General features: G+C 45.3%; 2 protein-coding genes across 2 annotated transcripts; both read left to right on the top strand.

Moving 5' to 3' along the window:
- Positions 1–2,262: 2,262 nt before the first annotated feature.
- Positions 2,263–12,952, top strand: LOC144134482 (uncharacterized). The gene is made up of 7 exons (XM_077667390.1): positions 2,263–2,324; positions 3,531–3,634; positions 4,521–4,688; positions 7,206–7,316; positions 8,822–9,029; positions 11,124–11,271; positions 12,830–12,952. Exons 1-7 carry the CDS (start codon positions 2,263–2,265, stop codon positions 12,950–12,952), a joined length of 924 nt encoding a protein of 307 aa, XP_077523516.1.
- Positions 12,953–15,622: 2,670 nt separating this feature from the next.
- Positions 15,623–22,520, top strand: LOC144135450 (uncharacterized). The gene is made up of 4 exons (XM_077668116.1): positions 15,623–15,737; positions 17,182–17,355; positions 19,754–19,894; positions 22,364–22,520. Exons 1-4 carry the CDS (start codon positions 15,663–15,665, stop codon positions 22,517–22,519), a joined length of 546 nt encoding a protein of 181 aa, XP_077524242.1. The 5' UTR covers positions 15,623–15,662; the 3' UTR covers position 22,520.
- Positions 22,521–26,079: the final 3,559 nt, after the last annotated feature.

The raw sequence follows: 26,079 nt of genomic DNA, 5'->3' as shown, positions 1-26,079 counted from the left end.
CTATATTACGCGCTAGGTATGCTAAACCGTGTGTTATATTTAATATTTTACGCGATAGCGTACACAGCACGTTAGGTCGAAAAGCCGTCGGCGTAGGGCTATAGTCGGCACCGCGTGTCGGAAATAATCGGTGGCTGCATAAAAAAAATCTTATCATGGTAATTTGTGGTAGTAATTTATGTTTGACTGATGTGTGATAGGTGTTCATTATTAATGAATTCGTAGCAATTAATTCATTACATAAAGAAATGAAAAAAATTGGCAAAGGGGTTCAAAAGTGTCAAAACGCTCAGAATGAAATGCCAATGTTTGCTGATGCTAAGCATCTGTGTATATCGTTGTCCTAGTAATAAAAGAATATTGTTTAAAAAATTCTTAAGAGTCGCGTCGGCACCAGATGACACATCAAACGGCGCACCCTATCGCGTCAATTCATAAGCCCCGCATAGGAGCCCTCAAACGTTTTTTTTTTTTTACATCTCTCATGGCTTCCTTTCAGGAAGCGAAGGAGAGGCCAGCATACCCGTATTCCTCACCAACAGTGACTCGAGGACGCTCTCTAAAGTTTCTGGTAAGCTGTAAACTGGCGTAGGAAAGCATATTGACATGTCTCTACAAACTTGTCAAATATGGAATGCGTACTCTCTTCCTTGTTCCTAGCGTTGGCGTAAAAGAAATAGCATTACTTTGCCCCAAAGATATAACGCACGAGAAGGCCCCTGTTGCGTGGATCGTGTCTTCAAAACTGTTTTCCTTTCCAGCGCTTTCAGGCATTGACAACAGTGGGCTCACAAGTAAGTGATCCAAATGTTGAGATCCAGAGTTTGTAACAGCCACGATGTGCTGCTATATACATACAAAAATAAACCACAACGCTGAGTTCCCTCTGGCAGACACAAATCAAGATAATTGCGTGGACGTCGTTGTGCCACCCTTAAGTACAAGCCACGGTGCTATCACCTCGCTATGATTGAATCATAGTTCCATCTTTTGTTTCTATAAATAGACATAGAGCGATAGTCTTTCTCTTTCAGATTTTTTTGCAAATTTTTCTCATATATCGTTGGACACCTGAACCGCGCCGTAAGGGAAGGGATAAAGGAAAGAGTGAAAGAAGAAAGGAAGAAAGAGATGCCGTAGTGGAGGGCTCCGGAATAATTTCGACCACCTGGGGATCTTTAACGTGCACTGACATCGCACAGCACACGGGTGCCTTAGCGTTTTGCCTCCATAAAAACGCAGCCGCCGCGGTCGGCTTCGAACCCGGGCCTATTTTTCACACGAACTGGATAATACGCTATGGCATTCAATTAGCGCTAAACTTATGCTTCATCAGTGTTTGTGTAAGCTCGGCTGAGTCATCTCGTATGAGTGAGCATATACCCGGAAAAATAAGTTTGTTTCAAAGATAGGTTGTTTGAAGTAAAAATATCGCTTTTACGGGATGGTATTGCTAGCGTTGGCGCACAACAAAAAAGCGGTGAATAATCTTAACTATTAAGCTGGTTAACTAATTTCTAATAATTAACTTTTTACCTATTAGAGTTCGGCGCCTGTCTGCAATTAGAGGTCTGTAGTCGGCCGCTTGTAGCCGCCATACGACTTTTTAGAATTTCGAAAACGCGATTAGCATTGCCGCTTTGCCTTGAAAAAATTTGGCTGTTTCGTCTAGTTACGTGCACTGGAGGAGTTGCTTTGCCTGCATGCTTTCAAAAGCGCATGTATTTTCGCCCGATGCAGCCAGATTTTGTCGAGCCATATTTTTAACTCAAAAATCATATTTTTGAAAATTACTTGATCTTCCCAATAACACCCCGTATAAAGCATACGCGGTTGTTTCAGGAGCCTTATGTAATTTTCTGTTTTCATTTCAGTCCATGAAAATGAGTAAGTCTTGCGGCGATCAATCCGGGTAACTCTAACCAGGCGTGTTCATTCCGGGTAGCGTGTTGGGGGATTGATCACGTGCACATCAGATTTCGGCGTTTTTTTTTTTGTATCGTCGTGTAGTACGCTGTACTGCTTTCTCACGAACTCAGAAGAGCCGCGGTTCTAATTTTTCACCTAGATACGTCTTGCATCGGCTGAATGTTCGAAGTCGCCTGCACAGTTAGTGGTCTCCTTGACTCCTAAAAAACGAAAAAGACAAAAGAATGTACAAAGTAGCGTGTTCGAGTTCAAGTGGGGCCACGGTTGTTACAAACTTGTCCACACTTGCCTCATGTGTGACGTCAGAGTAGCTTCTCAGTCAGCTGTAACGGAATGCAGAAGCGTCACTGCCGACGCAGAGGCAGATCTGATTGTTCCTATTCCGACCGCCAAGGGTAAGGGCGACACTGTGAAGGTTTCTACTATGCCACGAGATTTCCACCTGGTTACGCGTAAATAGGAATGACCTTTGTTCCAAAAGCTTGCCTCTCAAGGCAAAATTTCTCAGAGTGAGGCATTGCTGCGGGACCACGATATTCGTGGACATGCTTCTTAGAAAACTGGCGTACAAAAATCAAGCATTACGTCATGACATATGCTTAATTTTCTTACAGAAAACTACGGGCGGTGTTGGCAGTGGCAATAAGGACAGGCCATGCACGACCTCAAACTACAGTGTCGTCAAATTTTTTCTGATATAGCCGCACTGTCTATAGGATTGTGAAACTGAGCTTTGCGTCCTTACCAGATGTTATTTTACGACTACAAATAATGAATACACATTTTTATATGCTTTTTTGTGTGCCAGGTCCGTTTTGTAAATGCTTTCTAGTAGGTTATGAGTGCAGCTTACAAGTTTAGAGGGTAGCCTGCTGCCATAGCTGTCATAGATTTGCATATAGATGCTGTACACGCACTGAAGTGGCTCTTAGCTTGCGCCAGGTGCATAGTTTTAAAAAAAAGCGGGCTCTCTGTACCAGACGAGGTTGGTCTCTGTTAGTGTTTGAAGAACGCATCCCAACGGCAATTTCACACATTGCTGTTCCGCTTCCCAAGATGAGCACAGACTTTCCGGAACGACTTGGACAGCCTTTAGCATCCATGGGGGTAGATTTCTCTTTTCTTCAAAACAGAATGATTTCAATGATGCCTTCCTTTTAGCTCTTTGAAAGTGGTGACATCATACACGACGTTATCATAAAAGACCAATGGGCATGTTTTGCTCAGATGAAACGAACCTGATTAGTTCACAATAGTGGAATGAAACAGCCAAAAACACGGGACTAAAGAAAGATAGAAACGAACTAGCCCAACTATCATGAACCAACTATCATAAACCAACTAGCCCAACAACCGGCCCTTCTGCTTAGTTCGGCTTGGTACTGTTTTCTAAATTGATGACCTTCCCTGCGTGCCGACTCTACATCGCCATGAAAAACAAGAAAACAGACAAAATGCGGCCTACATTCTCATACTAAATAGCTTGAGACTGTACGCCACGAGAGCGTGCTTGGGGTGATTGAGTCGCACCCTGTTTTCCTAGATTGTTTCTAAGAGTTCTGGGCTCTTACGGCTTTTAGATTGTGGTGTGAACATCGCAGGACCCCGAGAAGCGACGTCGTGGCCATCGTGTTCTGCGTGCTCTTCTTTGGCCTCGTCGGGCTGATCTCCTCTATCGTCATTTTAATCGCAGCCAACAGCGATGGTGAGGTCCATTACAGGTGATATCTGTAATTAACGACGCACAATTTCCTTCTGACGGCTGGACCGTAAATATATAAATAGAACACATTTTGATCGCAAGAAAATTAAATCATAGAAGTTTGCGGAAACGAGTGAAATTATAAAGACATAAGACGCTCCGCGGATACGCCTTCTTCACAAAACCAAATTTTTAGCGGCCGCTTGAAATTGACAGATTGTACCACATCCGTACACAATAAGTCGAGAGGGCAATTCTTTCTTTCTGGATTCTTCCTTGCTTCAAACTTGTCTTTTCCAAAGTTTCCAACATCTTTGTTTTGCCCAACTACGTTATTTTTTTTTTTAAATTGTTCTCCACTGAATCTGAAATTTTCACGACTGCAGCATTTAGGAACGACGAACTTCTTAAGTTCAAGGAAGAGTTGCAGCCAGAGTGCCACAACAATAATGTCAGAATCAAACTATTTCTTGTCGAGGTTTAGTAGCTTTACCTCAAGAATAAAAAATTCTTTCACGCCTTTGTCTCCAACTTGCGCCACCATATTACCCAAAATACTGAAAAGTACGAACTTAACGCTCGTGCTGAAAGCATTTACTGCATGTCACCGACAGAGGCTTTAGACTGTTGGACAGCGGTAATTACGAAGCTGTTGTTTCGTAGTACGGGCAGCTCTCTTTCGCGTAAAAAAAAAGTACTTCCGCAGACTAAACTTCCGTTCAGTTTCTCTTTGATCAAGGTGAGCCACAAAGATAGCAGCTTAAACGAAGCTGCCGGGAAATCTTGCATTACTGTTCATATCCCGGCCAAAATTCTCTTGCCTACTCGTTGTATCACCTCCCAATGCTTCCGACGAGATATGTATTCAGGACGCCATGCGACGGTGCAGGTAGCGACAGTACTGGCGGTGACTACAACACAGACTTTGGCGACTCTGACAGCAAGAGGAACAGCGGGCCTCAGCCGGCCGGTCCTCCTCTCTCCATTGATATCGTGGTTCAGGGAGACAACATCCCTGAGGTCACCCGGCGGGACACCATACCTACGGCACAGACAGGTCGACAAACACTTTTGAACATTCTTTCTGCTGCTTTCTGTCCCGGAGGAGACTGAGACGCATCGATAGAGTCATTATCCTTCCGGCATATAGGTTTTTGTTTCGGCAAAAGAAGTCTGTGCAGCTTACGGCATGACAAATGTAAGCACAGATATATGCACTCTGCCAGACGCTCTGAGGTGTACCGCAGTGATCTGCGTAGTGCCCATAAGGTGATCATCCTGGCTGATCCATCACACTGTGATGATAGGGATCACTTTTAATGTAGAGCCGGGTATAAGAAAGTCTTCGTAGACTGAGCGAGTGGAATAGCTGTATAACTTTTTCTCACTGTGTAGAAAAGTATATTAATGGCTGTGAAAAATAGTAGGCACATAAAACCTGGAAGTCTGTCGCCTCCAAGCGCCTAGAACTCCGTCGCCATGGCAGCTCTCGCTGAGCCGACCGATTTCTTTGGCAGCAACACTTGGTTAGCCTTTTCCTTATCTCTGCTTGGAATAACTCTTCACCAGTGACTCGAAACAGCGTGTGATTGGTAGACTGAGTTTGGTGGAGGCCTGTAGATCAACTGAGAAATTATAGTGTTTTCTGCACTATTTCATGCGGCTCTACACTAGACTGTGAGCGCATGCGCGTGCCTTTTTTCTAGTCCTGCTTTGCAAAAGTTTTGAAAAGCAATGAACGCTTTTTAGCCTAGTCATAGTGCAATGTATCACTCCGCCTCCGGCGCTGCTTGCCATACTTAGTTGGTTTCTGACTGCGAAATATGTGCCGAACGATGATCCAGCGTCTGCGCCATTGTGTGCTTCGTAATGTTCTCGCCTCGCTCGCCCCGATGCGGACTCCTCAATCACCTACTGCCGGCGGCCTGAACGTTTCCCCTCACGCCGTTGGATGAACTGCATTGCACCCTTTGTTCCAGGGGACATCTTGGGCTCTCGTGAGGTGAAATTACGGAGCGCAAATTAGAGTTCACTTCTGACCAGCGCGCCATGAAAAAGTGGTTGTTGTGCCGCGAAATGGGCACAGCCCCTGTCTATGCTGTCTCGACCGCCGAAACGGTGACTTCCAGCTCGAAATTCCTACAACAGGGTGGGGCCGCTGCCTGAGGGATCATTGAACATCGGGCGCGACACACGCTCTGCTGGTTCGTCTCATTCCTCATCCCGTTGCAGGAGGCCGTATGTTTCGTGACGTGCAGGAAGGTGGATAGGAATCGGGTCCGAAACAAATAGTGTGTTAAAGTTTCGCAGTTGCCTTGTGACTGGAAAGTGTGAATGAGATTCTCATAGCAATGCCGCTCAGCACCGGGGAACAAGGACAGGCAGTAAGAAGAAGCACCAGAGGCCGTATTTTTGCTGTCATTTCTTTGAACATCGCACGCCCTACAAAAATTTCTATGTCTCAGGCAGTCTATAGACTGTCCATAGACTTATGTCTATAAAGTCTATAGACTCTCTATAGACACTCTATAGAACAGTCTAAAGACAATACAAATCCTATAGATATTCTATAGGCAATCTATAGTTTTTTGGCCATGCACTTTCAGTAGACTTTTGTCTATAGGTTATGAATAGACAAGAAATATCTATAGGAAGCCAATACACTCTATCAGAAGTCTACAGACTGTATACAGGCCATTTTTGTAACGGATATAATATAGCTAGTGTTCTGGTTGCCAAAATGCTGCAAAACTGGCCTTCGGCGTATTTTCTGATGATTTACCGACGAGGCTCACGGTTCAGTTTCTCCAGCTAAAAAGGTTCCATTTAGGCCGGCTGCCGCTGAAGCAAAAGCGTGTGTCCTTCACCTGTCGGAAGTGCCGTAGAAGGGAGCGTGTGGCAATTTATTTTCCTTGAACGATTGCGTCTTCTGCGCTTATCGCTCTGCCTGATGTTTCTTGCCAGAAATACTCGCCCATCATCAGAACAAGTGGATGAATCACGCACGAGGTGGCTACAATGGATCTTTAGTCATGAAGTCATGGTTGCCGCTCTCTTCATCTTAAGGCGTATAAAGAAAGCGGCAGTGGCTTAACTTGGCTAACCCTGGAATTCAGCGAAAGGCAAGCGCACTTGCTAAGCGTCTGAGGCTCGTTCAGCTCCGCTACACGCTCGTGACAGCCGCTCTATATATACCCACACGACCACGTGGCTATGACGTGGTATCGCATGGTCTCAGGACATCCGCCTCGGATGTCATCACGAGCCTTGACATCACCCCATCGGATGTTCTTAAGGTCAGAGGTCAACCCAAAGGTCACCCATTGTCAAAGGTGAGAGGTCAACTAAAGGCCATGGGTGAAGTGTTAGACACCATAACTGTACAACTTATTATCATACACGGCTAATGTGGTTGGGCTGAAGGTCGTTCAAGGTCATTCTTCGGCCTACGCGACGACTGCTTTACTTAGTGTAGTGAATCTTTTCGCTTAAAATATTCTTGCATTAAAAACAGTCGTAGTGCAGTAGCCGCACACACCCAATGTGTCTGGTCTGGCGTGTATGACGTTCGCAGGTTCGTCCTTGAGGCCCACGACAGCTACAGAAACCCGCAAGCCAACCTTTGCGTCTGTGGGTACGACAACGATGACGACCACACCCACCACTACGACGACCGAGCCACGGAGTAAGCACCTGTGCTTTTGTGCCGGCGACAGGACGGAAACGTGTGCTGTCAGCTGTGGCAGACAGATGTAGACGCTCAATGTGTAGCGGACGCTGTCTACTGGTTGTTAACATTTTGTAGAGCGTTAGCTCTTACTCAACACGTTTCTCGATTTCTTGGGGTCTGCTACCACGTCCCTTCGGCGTGTAGTTTTCTAAGTCCGATAAATTCAAGATGGTGGCCCCCACAGTAAATTGATATAGCAACCCAATTGGTGATTGATTAGTGACGTCACTTACAATCCAATAAACAGCTAACGCTCATTATTTCAACGTCTTCCAGACGGCGGCGGCATCTTTTTTCACTCATATGTCCTTTGCAGGGTACCTATCAATGTACTTAGGTTTGATTAAAAAAATCTCCTGTGTATTCAGAAATCCTCATTCGTTGCACGTCATGCAATGTATCCACCAGTTACGTGTGTTGTCCGTGCTAAAGGGAAAAAGAGAATCTTGAACGAAGAAAAAAAACTAGAGGCGACACTAATCTCCTCCTCAACGGCATGGACGGGACAGAGTTAAGGGGTTAATGCCCATATATGCGAAAATGGATCATTTTTTACTTAACATTCATAGATCCCTGAGAGTCCTTACACCACTCCTTCCGCAGTGGTGCAGCCGTTAAGCTATGCGCCACTGCCCTGCAATGGCAGGTGCTGCCACCTATGGGGCTTGTGCAACCCAGGTTATTCTTCCCGAGCAACCTCTCGCGAGCAATCATTAATTTAACGGCAGTTTAGCCACGTTGGCCAGTTTGATCGCAATCCGATGGGGAGGTTGTGATGAGGACACATGGTCACGTGACCTAGGCAACTCGCCTAGTTTATTCTCTGAAGATTTTTTGCTCAGAACGCCAGCTACGGCGACGTTGCCGGATTTTCTGCAGAATCGGAGCCTTAACCCTATCGCGTTAAAGAGAAGTTGAATAGTCTGCCATCTGGCGTAATAGCACTGTTAATACTGGGCTAAGAACGTACTTTTACACATGCCGGGGCCGTGGCTCCTCTGGTCTCATGTTAACATGGCGCATTGGCGAACCTTCAGGGTTGGGTTGCGCCGGGCGAGTTGTTTCCTCATTGTAACGTATCTACTGGCCTTGCTAAGCAATCAGGTGTGCATAAACAACAAGGCAGGGTCTGGCTACGTCGCGCTAGTGGTGAGCCACGGGTTGGAGACCTGAATAGGCTTCGAAGTACCCGAGACAGGATGATGTCCTCCAGCACCACTGCCAAATGTAGCCTTCGGCCTCCATATTGCGAACGATAAGGTCATTCAATTTCCTCATTGACCAGTCTTTGAAATCAGCTCTGGTTTGGCGGAGATACGGCCGCACGTAAGCGCGCATTATTTCTAGTTTTATACCAACGGTAGCCGCCGGCTGTTCTTACAGATATTTCTAGGCAATTGTATAAACAGTCTGCCGACCATTGCCTACTTCCGACACACATGTACTTTTCTTCCTCTCAGAGAGGGAGCTGGTGTGCACCGTGGGCTTTTCTACCGTGGAGGCATCCATGTACCCACCCGACCGGTTCTGCGACTACCTCTACTACACCAATGTGGTCATCGTTGGTGATAGTCTGCAGGGGGCCGAAGAGCAGACAAGCTGGAAGATGTTCCAGGAACAGGCCAAGACCTACAGCCGTGTCGAACTGGGAGTAGCCTTCCACTTCCGGTGAGGAAGCCATGGAAACGTGGGTAGGAAACACCCGCCATTCACCCTGAAAGGTTCAACACAGCAGCTACAAAACTCTTCCACAAACATGGTGTCTTAAAAAGAATCGGAGAGGACACCTAAGCTCCGCCTTAGTGGTGTGACGAGATAGCGTAGTGGGTTAGGCTTTCCATTATGAGCAGTTTGACACCTTTGAATGCATTTTAGTTCCCGGGTTCGAACCGGACCGCGGCGGCTGCTTTTTTATGAAGGAAAAACGCTAAGGCGCCCGTGTGCTGTGCGATGTCAGTGCACGTTAAAGATCCCCAGGTGGTCGAAATTATTCCGGAGTCCTCCACTACGGCACCTCTCTCTCCCTTTCTCCTTTCACTCCCTTCTTTAACCTTCCCTTACGGCGCGGTTCAGGTGTCCAACGATATATGAGACAGATACTGCGCCATTTCCTTTCCCCCCAAAACTAATTATTATTATTATTATTATTCATTTCTTTTGTCAATTGTTTCGATTAACTGATCAATTACACACTCTATATTTTCTTAATTGGCGTCATCAAGCATTGGCTTTTCTGAGCCTTTCGACGCCTTTAAACTCCTCTTTTCTATTTTTTTATTTTTTTCAATTCTTCATCATCGCCTATCGCACACCGATCAGTCATCAGTGACTACAAGCACAAATTATCATGATACAATTTTTTTTTTACGCAGCCCCCGATTATTTCCTTCACGCGGTGCCGACTACTATACTACGCCGACGGGTTTCCGACCGAACCAGCTGTACACGCTATCGCGTAAAACGGCGGGTTGATTGCCCCAAAGCTTTGCCACACTCTTAGTTTATAGCCTGCTTTTGTAGGCTTAATCTCAGCCACCGGTAACTGCTTTAACACTGACACGTTTACTATCAAAAAGTTATTCGCGTTCAACACAAATTGTGCGAAGCCCGTGGGACTAAGACGGGGAGCCCGTGTGCTGAGCCCGCACGAAAGCAGCGCTCGCTTATCGCCCATAACCTGGCAAGATGCGCATAATATCTTGCCTAGAATGTTAAGTACGGCGACGCCTTTACCACCCTGATTCAAAAGGAATGTCATTTAATACTGTACATCCGCCTGTTGCCGAAGGTGACCTCACCAAAGGCATCATCACCAGGTTGCACCAGCGTGCTCAATCATCCCCAGGCTTGTAAACAGGTCAGATTTAGATATGGTTCGTGGCAAAGAAGCAGATTGTGAATCAGTATACAACGGGAAAAAACGAAATTAAAAAGGGCTCGTTCCCCAGCAGTTCGAGAAGAACTGTCCTAATGTTTCTTGGAGGATAAAAAGATAAAAGGGCCTTTGAACTCGGAGTAGTAAAAATGAAATATATATGATGGCAACTCCTATGTTTCTGTTGCATGTCTTAAGAGATGGAATATAGTTTCCAGAAAAGAGGGAACGTGATGTGGAAAGATGAGTGTAGAAGTCGGATTCAGTACAACTAAAAAGTAACTGTCATTACAGCGAAGTTGGAGTTCATGAATAACGTCTTCTGATTAAAAAACGGAAGAGACACTTAAGCCCCGCCCTAAGAGGGAAGGACGTAATAGAGGTAATGTGTAAATGTCCATATATACGGAATTGGAAAACAGGCTTCAGAAACACAGACAGACACCACGGCTAAATGAGGGCTAGCACACAAAAAACCAACATCAGTTGAAACCCACTTACGAAACACGAGTATGTAATGCACATCTATTGTGGCCTTTAACGTAGGTTTAATGAGTGGTTTGTGGGTTTATGGGGGTTCAACGCCCCAAAGCGACTCAGGCTATGAGGGACGCCATAGTGAAGGGCTCCGGAAATTTCGACCACCTGGGGTTCTTTAATGTGTACTGACATCACACAGTAAGCGGGCCTCTAGAATTTTGCCTCCATCCAAATTCGACCACCGCGGCCCGGATCGAACACGCGTCTTTCGGGCCAGCAGCCGAGCTCCATAACCACTGAGCCACCGCGGCGGGCCGTAGGTTTTATTAATTACAGTGAACTGTAGTTTCTGGTATAAGGTATAGTTCACTAAAAGTTCCGCCATCGCTTCCTGTTTCCTGTTTCAGTTACATCATAACGCAGAAACTGGACGCTGCGAGGAACGCGCTCGATACGCTGGCACGTAATAACATCAAACACTACGGCGTCCTCAACATCATCGGTAGACTCTTTAGGCTGAGAGCGGTGGTGAACGGCCTTGAAGACGTTTTCGAGGTGAGTGCGGCGTTCGTACACGGACGCCGGCAGCCACGCTCAGCTTGTAACGGTCTACTCGATTTCTCAACCGAGTCCAGCATTTTTAACGCGGAAGCTTTTCTTGGCTCATTTGTGGTGTTGACGGAAGTGGTAGACGGATGTTTGTGGACAGAAGTTTAGTTTGTGGGCGGATGTTTATGAACGGAAGTTTGTGGACGGCTTTCTTTTTAAAACCTGCGATCGCTTAGCCACTGCTCAACGGCCCATTTATGGCAAGGAATCGCGAACCTTAATATCAGATTGCAAGCGATTAATGTTTGCTACCTCCCAATCCTGGTTCCTTCATCCGCACCGATCACAACATGAAAGCGCACAATATAATTGTGTCATAGGAACTTTACAACATACCTGAAGAAACATTTCTCAGAGCCATACTGTAGCTCTGATCACCCGCCAGCCTGATCGAAGGAACAGATATCAACTGCTGCCGAGAAGGGTCTACCAGAAACGGATATCACGCTCTTCGATGTCTTTCCTTTCTTCTTTCACTCCCTCCTTTATCCCTTCCCATACGGCGCGGTTCAGGTGTCCAACGATATATGAGACAGATACTGCGCCATTTCCTTTCCCCAAAAAAACCAATTATAATTATATATCTTCGATGTCATCGGACGGCGTGCTGATGCCTAGCCAGGGCGTGCTCGGAAGATGTACTCTAGACACTACACATAAGAATAACTAACGAAGTGGATGCATTGTGTGAACCTCTGTATTCCACTTGATGCATGTGTACTCGATGTTACTTACAGGAGCCCAGTTTGTTTCTATGCTTGCTAAACCAGCTGCGGATTGTCAGGTTGCCGTACCACGAGTCCAAGCATGCATAACAGCACTAGCTATCAGGTGAATTTATTAGGTGATTTTGTAATTTATGTTCCGCCCATACTAAGCACCCAGTTTGAAGACAGGCTATATTATGACATATCCATAAAAGTGGCCAAGTGCAAGAAATTGAAATTGATTGCTTAGGCAGTTTAGAATCCTGGCAATACGCTCCCTGTTTGACGCATTGCCACCCAACGCACAAAAAAATGACCCTTAATTTTTTTCACTGCTGATAAGCTGAAGATTGTCAATAAGAGATCAGAGTGGTTTCAGCTTCTAAGGCGTTAACAAGGGCAGACCGAGATTCAATTTCGGCCCTAGGTATGCTTATGGCAGACTACTATTGTGTAGTGGTGTTTTTACGACTTAGCGGCAGGTGTCACGTCAATACGTAGTGGTTGTCTAGAAAAGATATATTCGGTCGATGTGACTCATTAGGCTACTCCTCTTAGTATAAAGGGCATTCTTGATTGTACGTGCGTGTTCTGCACTTTCAAAATATGAATGAATAATATATATACTTCCCATTTTTCATTATCTAGCGACCATTTCTTTATTTTCATTTACCACTTCTCTTCCGTCACGCAAAACAGTGTTCTGCCTTACCCTCGACGTTGTTGTTTATTGTGTCGGAAGTTCTCACGGCTGTGTTAACGATCTTCCTCGAAATCATCATTATACTTTCCTGCAGAAATTCAAAGAGATCCAAGGCAGCGATCCAACAAGGAAGACCATCATAGCTATCGCGTCGGCCTATTACTCCGCACATGACGTCGACTTCTACCAGAATCTCATCACGACTACAGTGAAGTGAGTGGCTGTCGCAAATGGCCCCCGATAATCGCTTTATAACACAAATTGCAGGCTACGCTTCATAGTATTCTAGGAACTTGGTCGCCCATTGTGTGTGTTTAATGACATAAAGATTCAAACCGGCATCGTGAGGACAGAAAAGAGCTACTTTCTTTTCAAAAATAAGATGGAAATCATGTTCATGGGGCGGAAAAAACTGACAAAAAGGCACAGACGTCTGTACCTCTTGAAGAGAAGCGCAAGTGCTGCTTGTGTTTCTGTTCTTCTAAAGAGAGGAGTTTTCCTCTAGAAGCCGACAACTGTTCTAGGTTCCATTATGAAAACCTAACACTCGCCAAGAAAAGGAAGAACAATAGGGTAAAAAACAAATGACGTTCTGAAACGTCATTTTTTTTCCCCTATTCTTCCTTTTCTTGGCGAGTATTAGGTTTTTCATAATGACATCATTTCCTCGCCAGACGAGTCTTCGTCAAACTCTGGACTATGTTCTAGGTTCTCTAACACTAACTGTTATAGAGAAGAAGAAAAATATAAAGAAGTGACCCAGAATAAACGAACAATGAGAGACGCCGTAGTGGAGGGCTTCGGATTAATTATAACCGCTTGGCTTTTTAACACGCACTGGCATATCGCGCAGCACACGGGCGCCATACGCCGACAGCTGTTAAAGGTACTTTTTTGCTTTTTCGTTTCGGTTATGGCTGTAATACATTATGTGACGTCACGCATGGTGTCTTAGTTACACGCTGCAGGTACTGGCCCGAACTCAATGCTCGCATTCTTAACGTCCCGAATTCACCTCTCCCTCTCTTTGATCTTCTCCCTCGTTGTGTGTGTCACACCGGGCGCATGAATTACTTGATGGGTATAGGACTCTTACTGTCCGTTGCCTACAAGGTATTTACTAAGGTAATCGCTAATAGAGTCCGGGCAAGCTTAAACCTTATTCAACCAAATTACCAGACAGGCTTTCGTAAAGGATATTCCACAATGAATAATATTCACGCTATCAATAAGATGATAATGAAATGCGCAGAATATAACCAACCACCATGTATAGCCTTCATTGATTATGAGAAAGGATTTGACTCAGTGGAAACCTCAGCACTCATAGAGGCATTGCAGAATCAGAGTGCAGATGAGCCTTATGTCAAAATACTGGAAGAGGAATTGTACAGCGACCACAGTCCTCCATAAAGTCAGCAATAAAATCCCAATAAGAAAAGGCGTCAGACAAGGGGCACGATTCCGCCAATGCTATTCACCGCCTGTTTACAAGAGGTATTCCGAGGTCTGAATTGGGAACAGTTGGGGATAAGAGTTAATGAAGAATACCTAAATAATCTGCGATTCACTCAGGAGGTGAACTGCAAATCATGATCAATGAGTTAGGCAGACAGAGCAGTACGGTGGGTCTAAAAATTAACACGCACAAAAACAAAGTAATGTTCAGCAGTATAGCAAGAGAACAGCAGTTCACAATTGGCAGTGAGGTGCTAGAAGTGGTAAATGAATACGTCTACTTAAGCCAGGTAGTGACAGCTTATCCGGGTGATGAGAGGGAAATAACTTGAAGGATAAGAATGGGGTTGAGCGCATATGGCAGGTTCTCTCAGGTCATGAATAGCAGGTTACCAATATCCCTCAATAGAAAAGTGTACAACAGCTGTATCTTACCGGTGCCCACGTGACTACGGGGCAGAAGCGTGGAGGCTAGCGAAAATGGTTCAGCTTAAGTTAAGGACAACACAACGAGCTATGAAAAAAAAAAAGATGATAGGTGCACAGACCGGAACACAGGAGGTTAACAGACCGGAAGTGGGCATAATGAGGGAGGGAACAAACGTGGGTTAATGACATGCTAGTCAAAATCAACGAGAAGATACGGTCTTCGGCAGGGCATGTAATGCCAAGGCAAGATAACCACTGGTCCTTAAGGGTAACGGCGTGGATTCCAAGAGAAGGCAAGCGTAGCAGGGGGTGGCAGTAGGTTAGGTGGGCGGATGAGATTACGAAGTTTGCAGGGATATGGTGGACGCAGCTGACAAAGGACAATGTTAATTGGAGAGACATGGGAGAGGCCTTTGCCCTGCAGTGGGTGTAGTCAGGCTGATTATGATGATGATGATGATGACGATGATAGGATTGTGGATGAGCGACCGTACGTGACCGCGCGTAACGCAGTGTCTTACGCACAGTCAGGCGTGATGCTCGCATTGCCCTACATACCTACTCCTCAATTTAACACACCCACTGAGCACCGCCACCTCCTAGCCATACGTCTAGTTATAGCATCTGACCACTGTCGCACACTAAGCCAAAGGCATCCCTACACAACCTTTCTAAACACAACCATAGACATTTCACATCACCAGCGCTGTCACTGAAATTCGCATGATCACCATTTTTCAATTTTTTTAAAATTTTAGCCGCCACTTTAACGCAGCCACCCATGCCGGAGTTCGACCTCGGAACATTGGTCCTAGTAACCGAATGCCATAGCCGCTAAGCCGGTGCAGTGGCGGTGCGTTCAGCTTGGTGTTGTAAAAGATAATTTCTTGGTTTGTGTCTGTGTCGTCCCATTCATTGTTTCGGTAGAGTGTCGCTCTTTGCGGACTACAAACACCCCCTTAGAGAAATGATCGTCTGCGCACCCTAAACGCAGTAACTTCAAGGTGGACACGGTCATCGCAGTCTCTTCAAACGGCTGGATGGAACAGCTGATCGGTTGCGCCGCCGCGCCGCCTTGTGCTCTTGAGGCTGTAAACAATGGATTCCCCAGCCTGGTAGGTTCTACTCTCCACGTAGGGAAGTAGTCTCTGCTGGCATGCATGTTCCTCTAAAAGTAGCCATAAGCAAGAATGGGCGCTGTAGTAGTTACTGTATCACCCATATCTCTTTATCGATGTTGTTTATAATTGGAGTCAGGACTGAATCCTTCATCCGCATTGCATTTTCTTCTGACGCTCTTTACTACTACCTTTTTAAACATTTAGGCCTTCGCGTAATATCTAAAATCCTTGTTTCGTGGAAAGTATATTAAACAAAAAAGAAAATAGAAAAGGCTTGATATGTTTACAATATGACGCGGACAGACGAATGCCAGCTTCGCACTAAAGCTTCCCAGGATGATCAGTTTCATTAGGCTCGTGTTGACTACAGTTTCGCCAATCATTCACAGCAAACCCTGTGGCCTTCACGAGAAGACCACTCCCATAAGCGTGGCGTTGATATCACCATTATCGCTGTCGAATAGACGCGGTTTTGTGCTCAAGATTTAGAGCCATACCCAGGCAGTTGCCTGCAGAAAATTGCTCAACATAATTGCACGTCCCAATAAATATGCATTGAAGCCATCAAAAGTTTAGTGCAGGATTTAACATCACTCTTACGGAAGGCGTTGACGTCACATTGATGTAAATGAATGGTCGAATCTTTCTCAGCATTTTGTACACTATTATTTCCTCTCGTCACTCTGATTTGCACTCTCCGGGCCATCGTTTTTCTGCTATACCAGAAAAAATCTCCAGTGCTGCCGCGACTAGCCTGTTAGTTGCTTGCAAGGAGAAAAACCTAAGTAATTAGCGTTACACTCGTCACAGCAGTATCTTCATAAACAGGAACCTTGCTACATTTTTGCCTCTGTCGTACTGCAAATCGCGCTCATGGTTGCTTAGAAGTAATTCCGCAACAATGTTTGATGAAAACAGCTGCCAAAGAATACTGACCTCACAATACTGCGGATTTCAGAGCGTCCTTGTTCTAAGCGTAGCCGCAACAGCGGGTTGCAGCAGCGCTCCAAGCGGTAGGCAGCAACAGCACGAAAACCGTAGATCAGTGTCGCTCATACGGCGTCTCTGACTACTCATAGCCTGAGTCGCTTTGGGACGTTAAACTCCCATAAACTGAACTAAACTAAGCAAAATAAACTAAACTTTTTCTTCCATCTGGTCCATAGGCCGATTCCCGTATAAAGTTCTGGTCGCGATACATTCGTTTCTGTCTTTGCTATTGGTCTGTTGAGTCTTTGATATCGGAACCGAAAAATGTATTGCTGGCTAGCGTTCGTCACATTCGTCTTACACAGCAACCATAAGTGGTAAAAGAACATGGTGATAAATCAGGAAAAGGATCTACTCGGAATTCTGCTGATTTTGGTTTGCCAGAGTGACGTAGGGCATGTCGGCCAGGGCCTGTGACGTTCAATCGTGCTACCCGCCCATTGTACAGGAACTGCACTCGAGATTTGTACGCGCGAGCTACCAGTACCAGAACCCGTCGGCAATGGTGGGCCTCTCGTTCGAGTTGGGCGCCCTCCTCTACCAGCTGCGAAATGACACCGACGACGTCACCAAAATCGCCTACGCCCCATGCGTCAGCGCCGGCATCACGACTCAGGACGCGGTGAGACGGCCTCGTGTCTCGCATTCCGCTCCTACTCCGGGTGGTGTCTTCGTGAACGTCGACGTCTAGGCTCGTTTATTTTGCATTGTTTCATAATCTGTTGGAAGAGTTGTGAAACCTAGAGGTGATGCCACCCATTGAGAAACCGAAATCACCTATTCGGGCGCAAAAACAACGCCTGATTGGTCGATTCGGAGTTCCCGGGTTCGAACCCGACCACGGCTGCTGCGTTTTTATGGAGGCAAAACGCTAAGGTGCCGTGTGCTGTGCGATGCCAGTGCACGTTACAGATCCCCAGGTGGTGGAACTTATTCCGGAGCCCTCTACTACGGCACCTCTTTCTTCCTTTCTTCTTTCACTCCCTCCTTTATCCCATCCCTTACGGCGTGGTTCAAGTGTCCGCCGATATCTGAGACAGATACTGAGCCATTTCCGTTCCCTAAAAACCAAATATTATTATTATTGGCCGATATTTTACATCGCGGTCACCGACTCCGCGTGTGTGAGCTTGTCACTGCGAACTTTATTACCTTCGATATCTTGGATATTTCTGTGGCTGATTCAATAGAGCAATTACGAAGACAAAATAATTTTTTTAATAGACCGCGTAGTGAGAATTCATTCGTTTCCAATGTATTTGTCGCGTTTCTTTCAGTCTTGCCTCAGTATTATTGCTTTTTTGTGTGTTAAACTAAAATAAGTTGATCTGTTAAAGTTGTCGCTAAATTCAGACACGCAGTTGCGGACGCGCGGTCACAAAAATTCTTCCTTACTCGCGATAAACTTCGTTGACTTCGAGCAATTCACAAAATTCGTGAAGAATACGGCAGCTCAGTGCACGGTTTACATGTTGAGAGTTCACTCAGCAAGGAACATTACATTGTGTGATGCTTTAGCGGCCCCCGTATAGTTCTCAGTCGCGCTTTTCGCAGCTGTAATCCTTGTTCCCGGATAAAGGATTTCTGTGAAGGACCGTAGGCGGTTACTGTTAGTGGTTTGTGAAGCAGAATATGAAAGTGGCATCCTTTTCTTCTTCACCTTCATTCCGTCTTTTGTGCATCATATTTTAAGAATAAGATATTCTAATTTATGTTATTAATCAACGAAAGAAGGGTAGTAGACAAAACACTAAGAAGTAATTGAGAACTGCTTGGCGAAATGATTGAGTGAAATGATTCGTCTTACACCATGTGGTCGCCAAGAGTGCCTTAGCAGCGTTCCTTTAATAATAATAATTGCTTTTTTGGGGAAAGGAAATGGCGCTGTATCTGTCTCATATATCGTTGGACACCTGAACCGCGCCGTAAGGGAAGGGATAAGAGAGGGAGTGAAAGAAAAAGGAAGAATTAGGTGCCATAGTGGAGGGCTCCGGAAAAATTTCGACCACCTGGGGATTTTTAACGTGCACTGACATCGCACAGCACACGGGCGCCTTAGCGTTTTTCCTGCATAAAAACGCAGCCGCCGCGGTCGGGTTCGAACCCGGGAACTCCGGATCAGTAGTCGAGCGCCCTAACCACTGAGCCACCGCGGCGGGTTTCCTTTAATCCCCCGCTCCAACAGTTCGCGTAAGCTAATTATAATACTGTCAAGTTCTTCCAAACAGTTATAACAGCGACGAGAAGGAAGCATGTGGCTTTCACAGGGGTTTTTCTAAATTTAAATTTCTAAACACGCAAGAAGAGATTTCTTTTTCATACTACATAGGACCCGTTTTCAATATTTTGGAGGTCTGTGATCTGCGAAGGAAAAAAAAAAGAAACGCTTCTGGAAAACCGGCAGATACACTACCGAGTATGTGAAGTCCTGTACTAAAACGAAGCAGCATTGTTTTATCTGTATAAAATTCCTTCACAGTCGTTCACGCATGAGCACACAGCCGCTCATTTCTACTGAGAGTCAAAGTTTTCAAGTCCATGTAAGCATCATTACGTGACCGGCTAAAAATACGTTCAATCATAAATGTTTAAACAATGTCCAATTGGTTTTTTGGGGGAAAGGAAATGGCGCAGTATCTGTCTCATATATCGTTGGACACCTGAACCGCGCAGTTAGGGAAGGGATAAGGGAGGGAGTGAAAGAAGAAAGGAAGAAGGAGGTGCCGTAGTGGAGGGCTCCGGAGTAATTTCGACCACCTGGGGATCTTTAACGTGCATTGACATTGCACAGCACACGGGCGCCTTAGCGTTTTTCCTCCATAAAAACGCAGCCGCCGCGGTCGGGTTCGAACCCGGGAACTCCGGATCAGTAGTCGAGCGCCCTTAAACAATGTCCAAAAGTTTGCATTTAGTACCTCCTGGATTTCGCCGCTGCAGTGCATGCATAATTAAGTAGGAGAACGAATTCTTGAGTGGAGTGTATGAAGAAGCAGCGCTCCACGACTCGCGCCTCGCTGCAGGTTTGCGGCCCGGATCCGAACGCTTTCAACCCGTCACGGCAGTCCCTGGGCCCTTCCCTTCTTGTTGTGGGCGCGTTTCTGAACGCCACCTCCAAGAGAGACGTCGTCATATCCGAGTTCAACCTCACCGTTATCACCAAGGTCAGTTCAAGGGCATCAAGTTGTGCACAGTTAAGTGGTCTTTGTTTAAAACAAAACACAAAATCACCACACTCGGAGGCTATTCCTGGGGTAAGAAAAGTGTTCTGCAAATTTTTTAGCTCCATGAACGAAATGCCATTACCTGCAAAAACCTCCTTCTTTAAGAATGCCTGATAAATTTTGGCATTTACTGGGAATTATTTCTTTTCCTAGCAGCCGATATACCGTACCATTTTTCTTGAGGAGCTCACATGTTGCTCTTGCGACACTCAAGTAGCTCCTTATTTTTTTTAAATATCTGCAATGTCCTATGGCAATCGTTTGATGAGTGACGGGTACCACAAAAACAATAGTGTGTTCCAATGCAACGGTGTACGCGGACCCTGGGTCATTAATCGGTCAGTTAATCCATCGGAAGTAAAGTACTTCATTCAAATAAAATTTGTTGTGAAGGTAGCTTATGGAATTAACTAGGGCATCATTGCAGAAATTATCTTTCCGCTTTGTTATCGTTATAAAGATGTATTTGTGTAACTAATCGTGATGCTCTACATACACTACATTCTCTACAACGCGAGCTGTTTATTCATAATAATTTTGAGCTCAAATTTTTTATTTCTATGTAGTATTTATTTCTGTTGAATTTTAATTTATTTTTCGTTTTATCTGCCTGCATTACGCTTTGTAGAGGACAACAGACTACTAAAGAATACGTTAAGTATGCATTCAGTATGGCGACACACAGATCACAAAGCGTAGAAACAAACTGCTTGATAATATAGGAAATCTGTTAAAATAAATTGAGAACACTGGATCTCGTCAATCGAACCACAGAGTGAACGGATTCGAGTGAAGAACCAAAAATTTAGAACTGAAAGATTATGCGTCACGTGCTTCGCTTCCACCATATGTGGTTCATCGGCACTATCTAAGGTACGTCTTGGCTGTCAAATGCGTATGAATGCGCTCGCATTCATAAGCGAATAGATGCAGGACAAGTCTCTCAAGTCAAGGTTATTCTCATAGCTACGCAAAGTGCCAAGCCTGCACCAATGTGCGGCCGCCAGAAATCAGCGCCGTCTTAGCAACCAGCCAATCGGCAGCTGTGAAATAGCTGAACGCCGGGGCACCATTCTGCTCGCACTGTTTATGCGCTATCGAAACTCTAAGTGGAAATGAGACATACGCATCTCATCTCACTCCACGACACGTGAACTTGTCCGGTTACCTTGGCGTTGGGTACAATCCGGACACATTGCGCTGATTTCGAGACCCGCAGTGCTAGAGGGCTCTGCATTCATCGAGCCCTACTGACATCATTAAAGCTTTACTGAAACGGCAGCGCGCGCAGAACAGGAGTTCCACTGCCTTGTGCACAACAGTAATTTCAAGAAGTGCGGGAGTCATTTTCTTCTGCGTCTAAAATTTCGGTGTTGTGCAACCTTTTCTACGAACTCCAAGAAAAAAAAATGCTTCGAAGGATTGTTCCGTGTGGTGTAAATGTTATCGTCTCGAGAAAAATACAAATCTGAGAATGTATAAAATATTCTCCCAGATTCTGCCTGACACTTTTCTGTAGAAAGTCGCACTGATATTCTCGGACATTTTTTTTTTTCGCTTGAGTCACAACTGAAGCATCGACCTCCACTCTTGTCATCAGATTTTTAGTACTCTACACTGTGCTGGAAACTGAACAATCATTAGGTACGGGAATAACAAAACAACTGCAAATGCCAGAAATTAAAGGCGGAATCCTATAATAAATCGGTGTAGCTATTATCATACGGGCATATTGCATTAGTAATACTTGCGGCAACTCATTGAATTTCTCCGAAATCTTGGAACAGCAACCAGCCGCCTCGTTGCGTTCTGCTGACAGTGCACCTATCGTACGATATGCAGCAGTTGACGCGACTTCCTTGCGTTTAAAACTGTTGGCGTCGTTGCGGCAGCATTACGAGTCAATAAGCAGCGCCAAGCGTAACGAACAATTTGTCCTGTGTCTAATTTGCTACGTGATGAGGAAGTCAATACTGCACTTCACGTACAGCAAGCGACTCAGTTCATGTGACAGATTGACAAATTCACAAGTGTACGTCATCATCCCGCCGCGGTGGCTCAGTGGTTAGGGCGCTCGACTACTGATCCGGAGTTCCCGGGTTCGAACCCGACCGCGGCGGCTGCGTTTTTATGGAGGAAAAACGCTAAGGCGCCCGTGTGCTGTGCGATGTCAGTGCACGTTAAAGATCCCCAGGTGGTCGAAATTATTCCGGAGCCCTCCACTACGGCACCTCCTTCTCCCTTTCTTCTTTCACTCCCTCCTTTATCCCTTTCCTTACGGCGCGGTTCGGGTGTCCAACGATATATGAGACATATACTGCGCCATTTTCGTTTCCCCCAAAACCAATTATTACATCATCAAATACATAAAACAAAGCGCATAAATTAATGAAGATTGCCTACACGCAGTTCAGGGAGGCCGAAAGACGCTTCGGGCCTTTCCGCCGCAACTTGGCGTGGCTGCTATTCAACGTACACCTGGGAGACCACAGACAGCGGTGCGGATTGGGGCCGTTTTACATTCTCCAGGAGTTCTGCGACTTCTTCAAGGGGGCCTCCTGCTAGACGACGGCTGCGCTGTGCGTGACTGTTGTTCCTGCTCCCGCCACTGTTGCATGGCGCATACAGACTGTGAACAATGTGAACAACCAATGGGAACGTTGGGTGAACAACGAGAATCTCGGCCTCTGATTGTGCGCATGTTTTCAACCTTTGTTGATGTTACGTGGCCTGACAGAGTCGTAGCTAGTCCACTTCTTTAAGAGAAATATTTCTTTGAGGTGACGTAAGTTCAGTATAATACGAACAATTCTGTGAAATTATGATTTAACGCATCCTGGTCAAGCCGGAGCCAAGGAGAAAGGAAAGCAATGTAGTCATCTGTTTTTTCTTTTTTTTTCAGCAATGGCGGCATGAGAAATTTCACTGCGACTGCTCATGCCAGTTTATCAATATCGTCGGCATAGCATGTAGTATATTTATCAGCTGGAATTTTTGAATGATGTCTTGTTATATTACAGCCCATATTTACCGTTTCTCGGCGCATGGCGCATGCGCGACTGTGCGATGTGAGAAACGCATGTACCCTCTAGCACAATTAGGAGGCTATTACTCCAGGCTTAACATGCAGGAACTGAACTGGTACAATACGATTTATTTTCGCAAAAAGGCTGCAATGAAAGTATCAGCTTGGCTAGACGACAGATTCCTCTACACTGAACAGAATACTTAAATATGCCATTTACTCTCATATTATGATCTTAGACTCAAATAATTTTTTCCATCCATCCGAGCCCAAATTTTGCAAGCAAGGCTCGTTCGAAACACAGCTAGCCATGTTCCTCGACAATGTATGTACTTGCTAACATGAGCGAAAGCGTTGACATTGCTTCTGTTTTTCTGGATTACACAGAGGTATTTGACGAAGCAGTAGATCGAAGATTAATACTAAAACGGCCTCGGTTGAGCTTACACTCTAATTCACGAATGTGAATCATAGCTTCCGTCAGTTATCGCTTGCTCTAAATAAATTATTGTAAGTAACCAGGCCACCAATATTATTCCTGCAGCATCATGCGTCTCCCATGAATCTCTTCTTAACGCCCGTTTGCATGATGTGTACCTTAACAACCTTCCGCATTACGCACCTTGCAATATTCGAAAATTTCCTGACGATTGCGTAATCTACTACTCAGTAAATAACACTGCTGATGAAGAAGCTCTCCAAAGGGACCTTACCCGCATCGAAAAATGGTGTGAAAATTGTCTCGGGACTGTTGATTCAAGCAAAGGTAAGATTATTTCCGTTAAAAATCTTTACAAAACTCTTGATATTCCGTACAAAAGAGCTAAAAAATCCATTGAATCCGTATCAACCTTCAGATACTTAGACGTCACAAACTTAGAATGCGCATGATGATAACGTTATATGGGCAGGTAACTAAACACTGAGAAATATTGTGTTACGTTAGCATGCCCCCACATCACTTCAAATTTCTCGCTCATAAGTCACTCCTTCGATGTAAACCAGAACCCGCACGCACCATAAAATTCCGCATGGTGTTATCCTCATAAAGGATCTCTAAGGAGTCTGGAATCGCGCTCCAAGATTCATTGTTTTGTTATCATTCTTATGACGCCTGTGTTTCATCTCTACAGTCCAAATCACCACTATCACCTCTTTATGCTGTATTGCTCATCAGTTATTCGTACTCCTCACCAGACACTCGCTAAGTTTTCCGTCGACGTAGTTGACACAGCTGCTTTTTAAGTTACCTTCTGTCCACATGCCGCTAAAGTATGGAGCGGGCTTTCCCATCTGTCGTCGACATCACCTGCCCTACATCGTGCAGCATTCGTGGGGTACGGTACGTTTACAGAATAGGAAACTGTGCTATCGGCGCATACAATAATGTACGGATCTCTGGCTGTGGGCTTTGCGTTGCCGAAACTGTTACTCGAGCGCACCGCATTTCAAACCTAAACTCGCCAACGCCACACATTGTTCGTCGAATAATAATAATAATAATAATTGGTTTTTGGGGAAAGGAAATGGCGCAGTATCTGTCTCATATATCGTTGGACACCTGAACCGCGCCGTAAGGGAAGGGATAAAGGAGGTATTTAAATAACCTGTGTACTTAAAATGCACGTTGCGGTGATACTTTTCTTTCTTATGCTCATTCCGCCCCTTATGCAATAACCCCAGTAAGGGTCTTTTAGGAAATTAAATGAAATGAAAATAAAATGAAACACAGAGACGCGTTACATGAACAAGGCGCGTATTAGGCCAAACCGAAGATGAGTTTTCTAGCACGATTTTGCGTTCTGTACGGCGTGTGAAGGTGTTATGTTTAACTAAGATCATCTTTGCAACCCGACCTAACAATTCTTATGTTCAAGGTTTTGCAGGGCCTTCATAAAGATCTTATTGTCTTCCATTTTTTTTTTACGGTAGCAAGATACCTAAACAAAGGCAAGAGAGTTCACGGCTTCTTTCGTTGGGAACGTATTTAGATTGCAATTATTGTTGATCATTTTAAAAAACCTTAGCCCGCGTATTATTAGTCTTATTACCAATCGAGGCAGCTATTCCTAGACGCCGCTGCAGCAGAGTGGGCTGTCGAAACTGTTCAAAAGACATACAAAATAATCATACTCGTTAACGTGCTCAGCACTGACGTCATTGTCTTGTATTACGGTGACCTTACGAAACGCAAGATTATGCTGTAAACACGAAATGACAGTGTTTACGCTTGCATTGTAACTGAATATCAGTTTCCGAGTTAATCCAGCTTATGTGACGGAAGCAAAACTTCAATTTTTCTTAATTTCATCTTATCTCGAGCTGTCATCACTCTTGGCACGAGGTCACGTGCTCATTTTCACGAGAAAGCGAAGAAGAAGATCAGGTCTGACGAGAGGCGCCGTACTGAGTTCCGCTCTCTCACTCGTCGGAGTCACCTCCTTTTTCGCACAGCCCTCAGGTCCAGCCTCTTCCTGTGAGTTGGTTCCCGGTCTTGGTCTCCCTCGCGCCGACACCTGCTCTACCACCTCTTTCACGTTTCTGGGGCGTCCAGTGATTCATGTAATCAGCACTGTGAAGTCGCTCACTGTCATGCACTGTAGTATTTGAACCCGTAAATGCATCATCCATGCAGCGACTGATGGTCCGGAACTTCTGCTGCATCAATACTCTCGCTGTTTAGAATCTAATGCCCCGTTGCTACTACCCTCGCCTCATATACAGTAGTGCTCTTGACCCAGTGCGTAGTGATTCTCATTTTTGTTGCATATTGTAACCTGCCCGATGGTACTGTCAGAACGGCTGTGCGCATCGGGAGTGGTCATTCATTATCAAGTGCAACGGGAAAATTATCACGTAGAAAGCTTTACATGTCATGTGGCGCCTACTTACGAATGTTCCTTAACCTTTCGTACGAAGCGAATTCCCATTGCAGTTTTTTGTTTGCTTGTACTGCGTAGTACATAACATGGCTGGAGCCAGTAAGTCCCGCCCTATCCACCGGTACACCGCTGTGTAATGAAAGAGTAACTTCATATGCTGCCAGCACTTCTTTTCGTGCATTTAGCATACATTGCAGCTTTGACTTAGGGTTAAGTTA

This window comes from Amblyomma americanum, chromosome 5 (assembly GCF_052857255.1).
Source record: "Amblyomma americanum isolate KBUSLIRL-KWMA chromosome 5, ASM5285725v1, whole genome shotgun sequence".
In the NCBI taxonomy this organism is placed as follows: domain Eukaryota; kingdom Metazoa; phylum Arthropoda; class Arachnida; order Ixodida; family Ixodidae; genus Amblyomma; species Amblyomma americanum.
The sequence above is the reverse complement of the archived record's forward strand: the minus strand, read 5'-3'. Positions and strand labels throughout refer to the sequence as shown.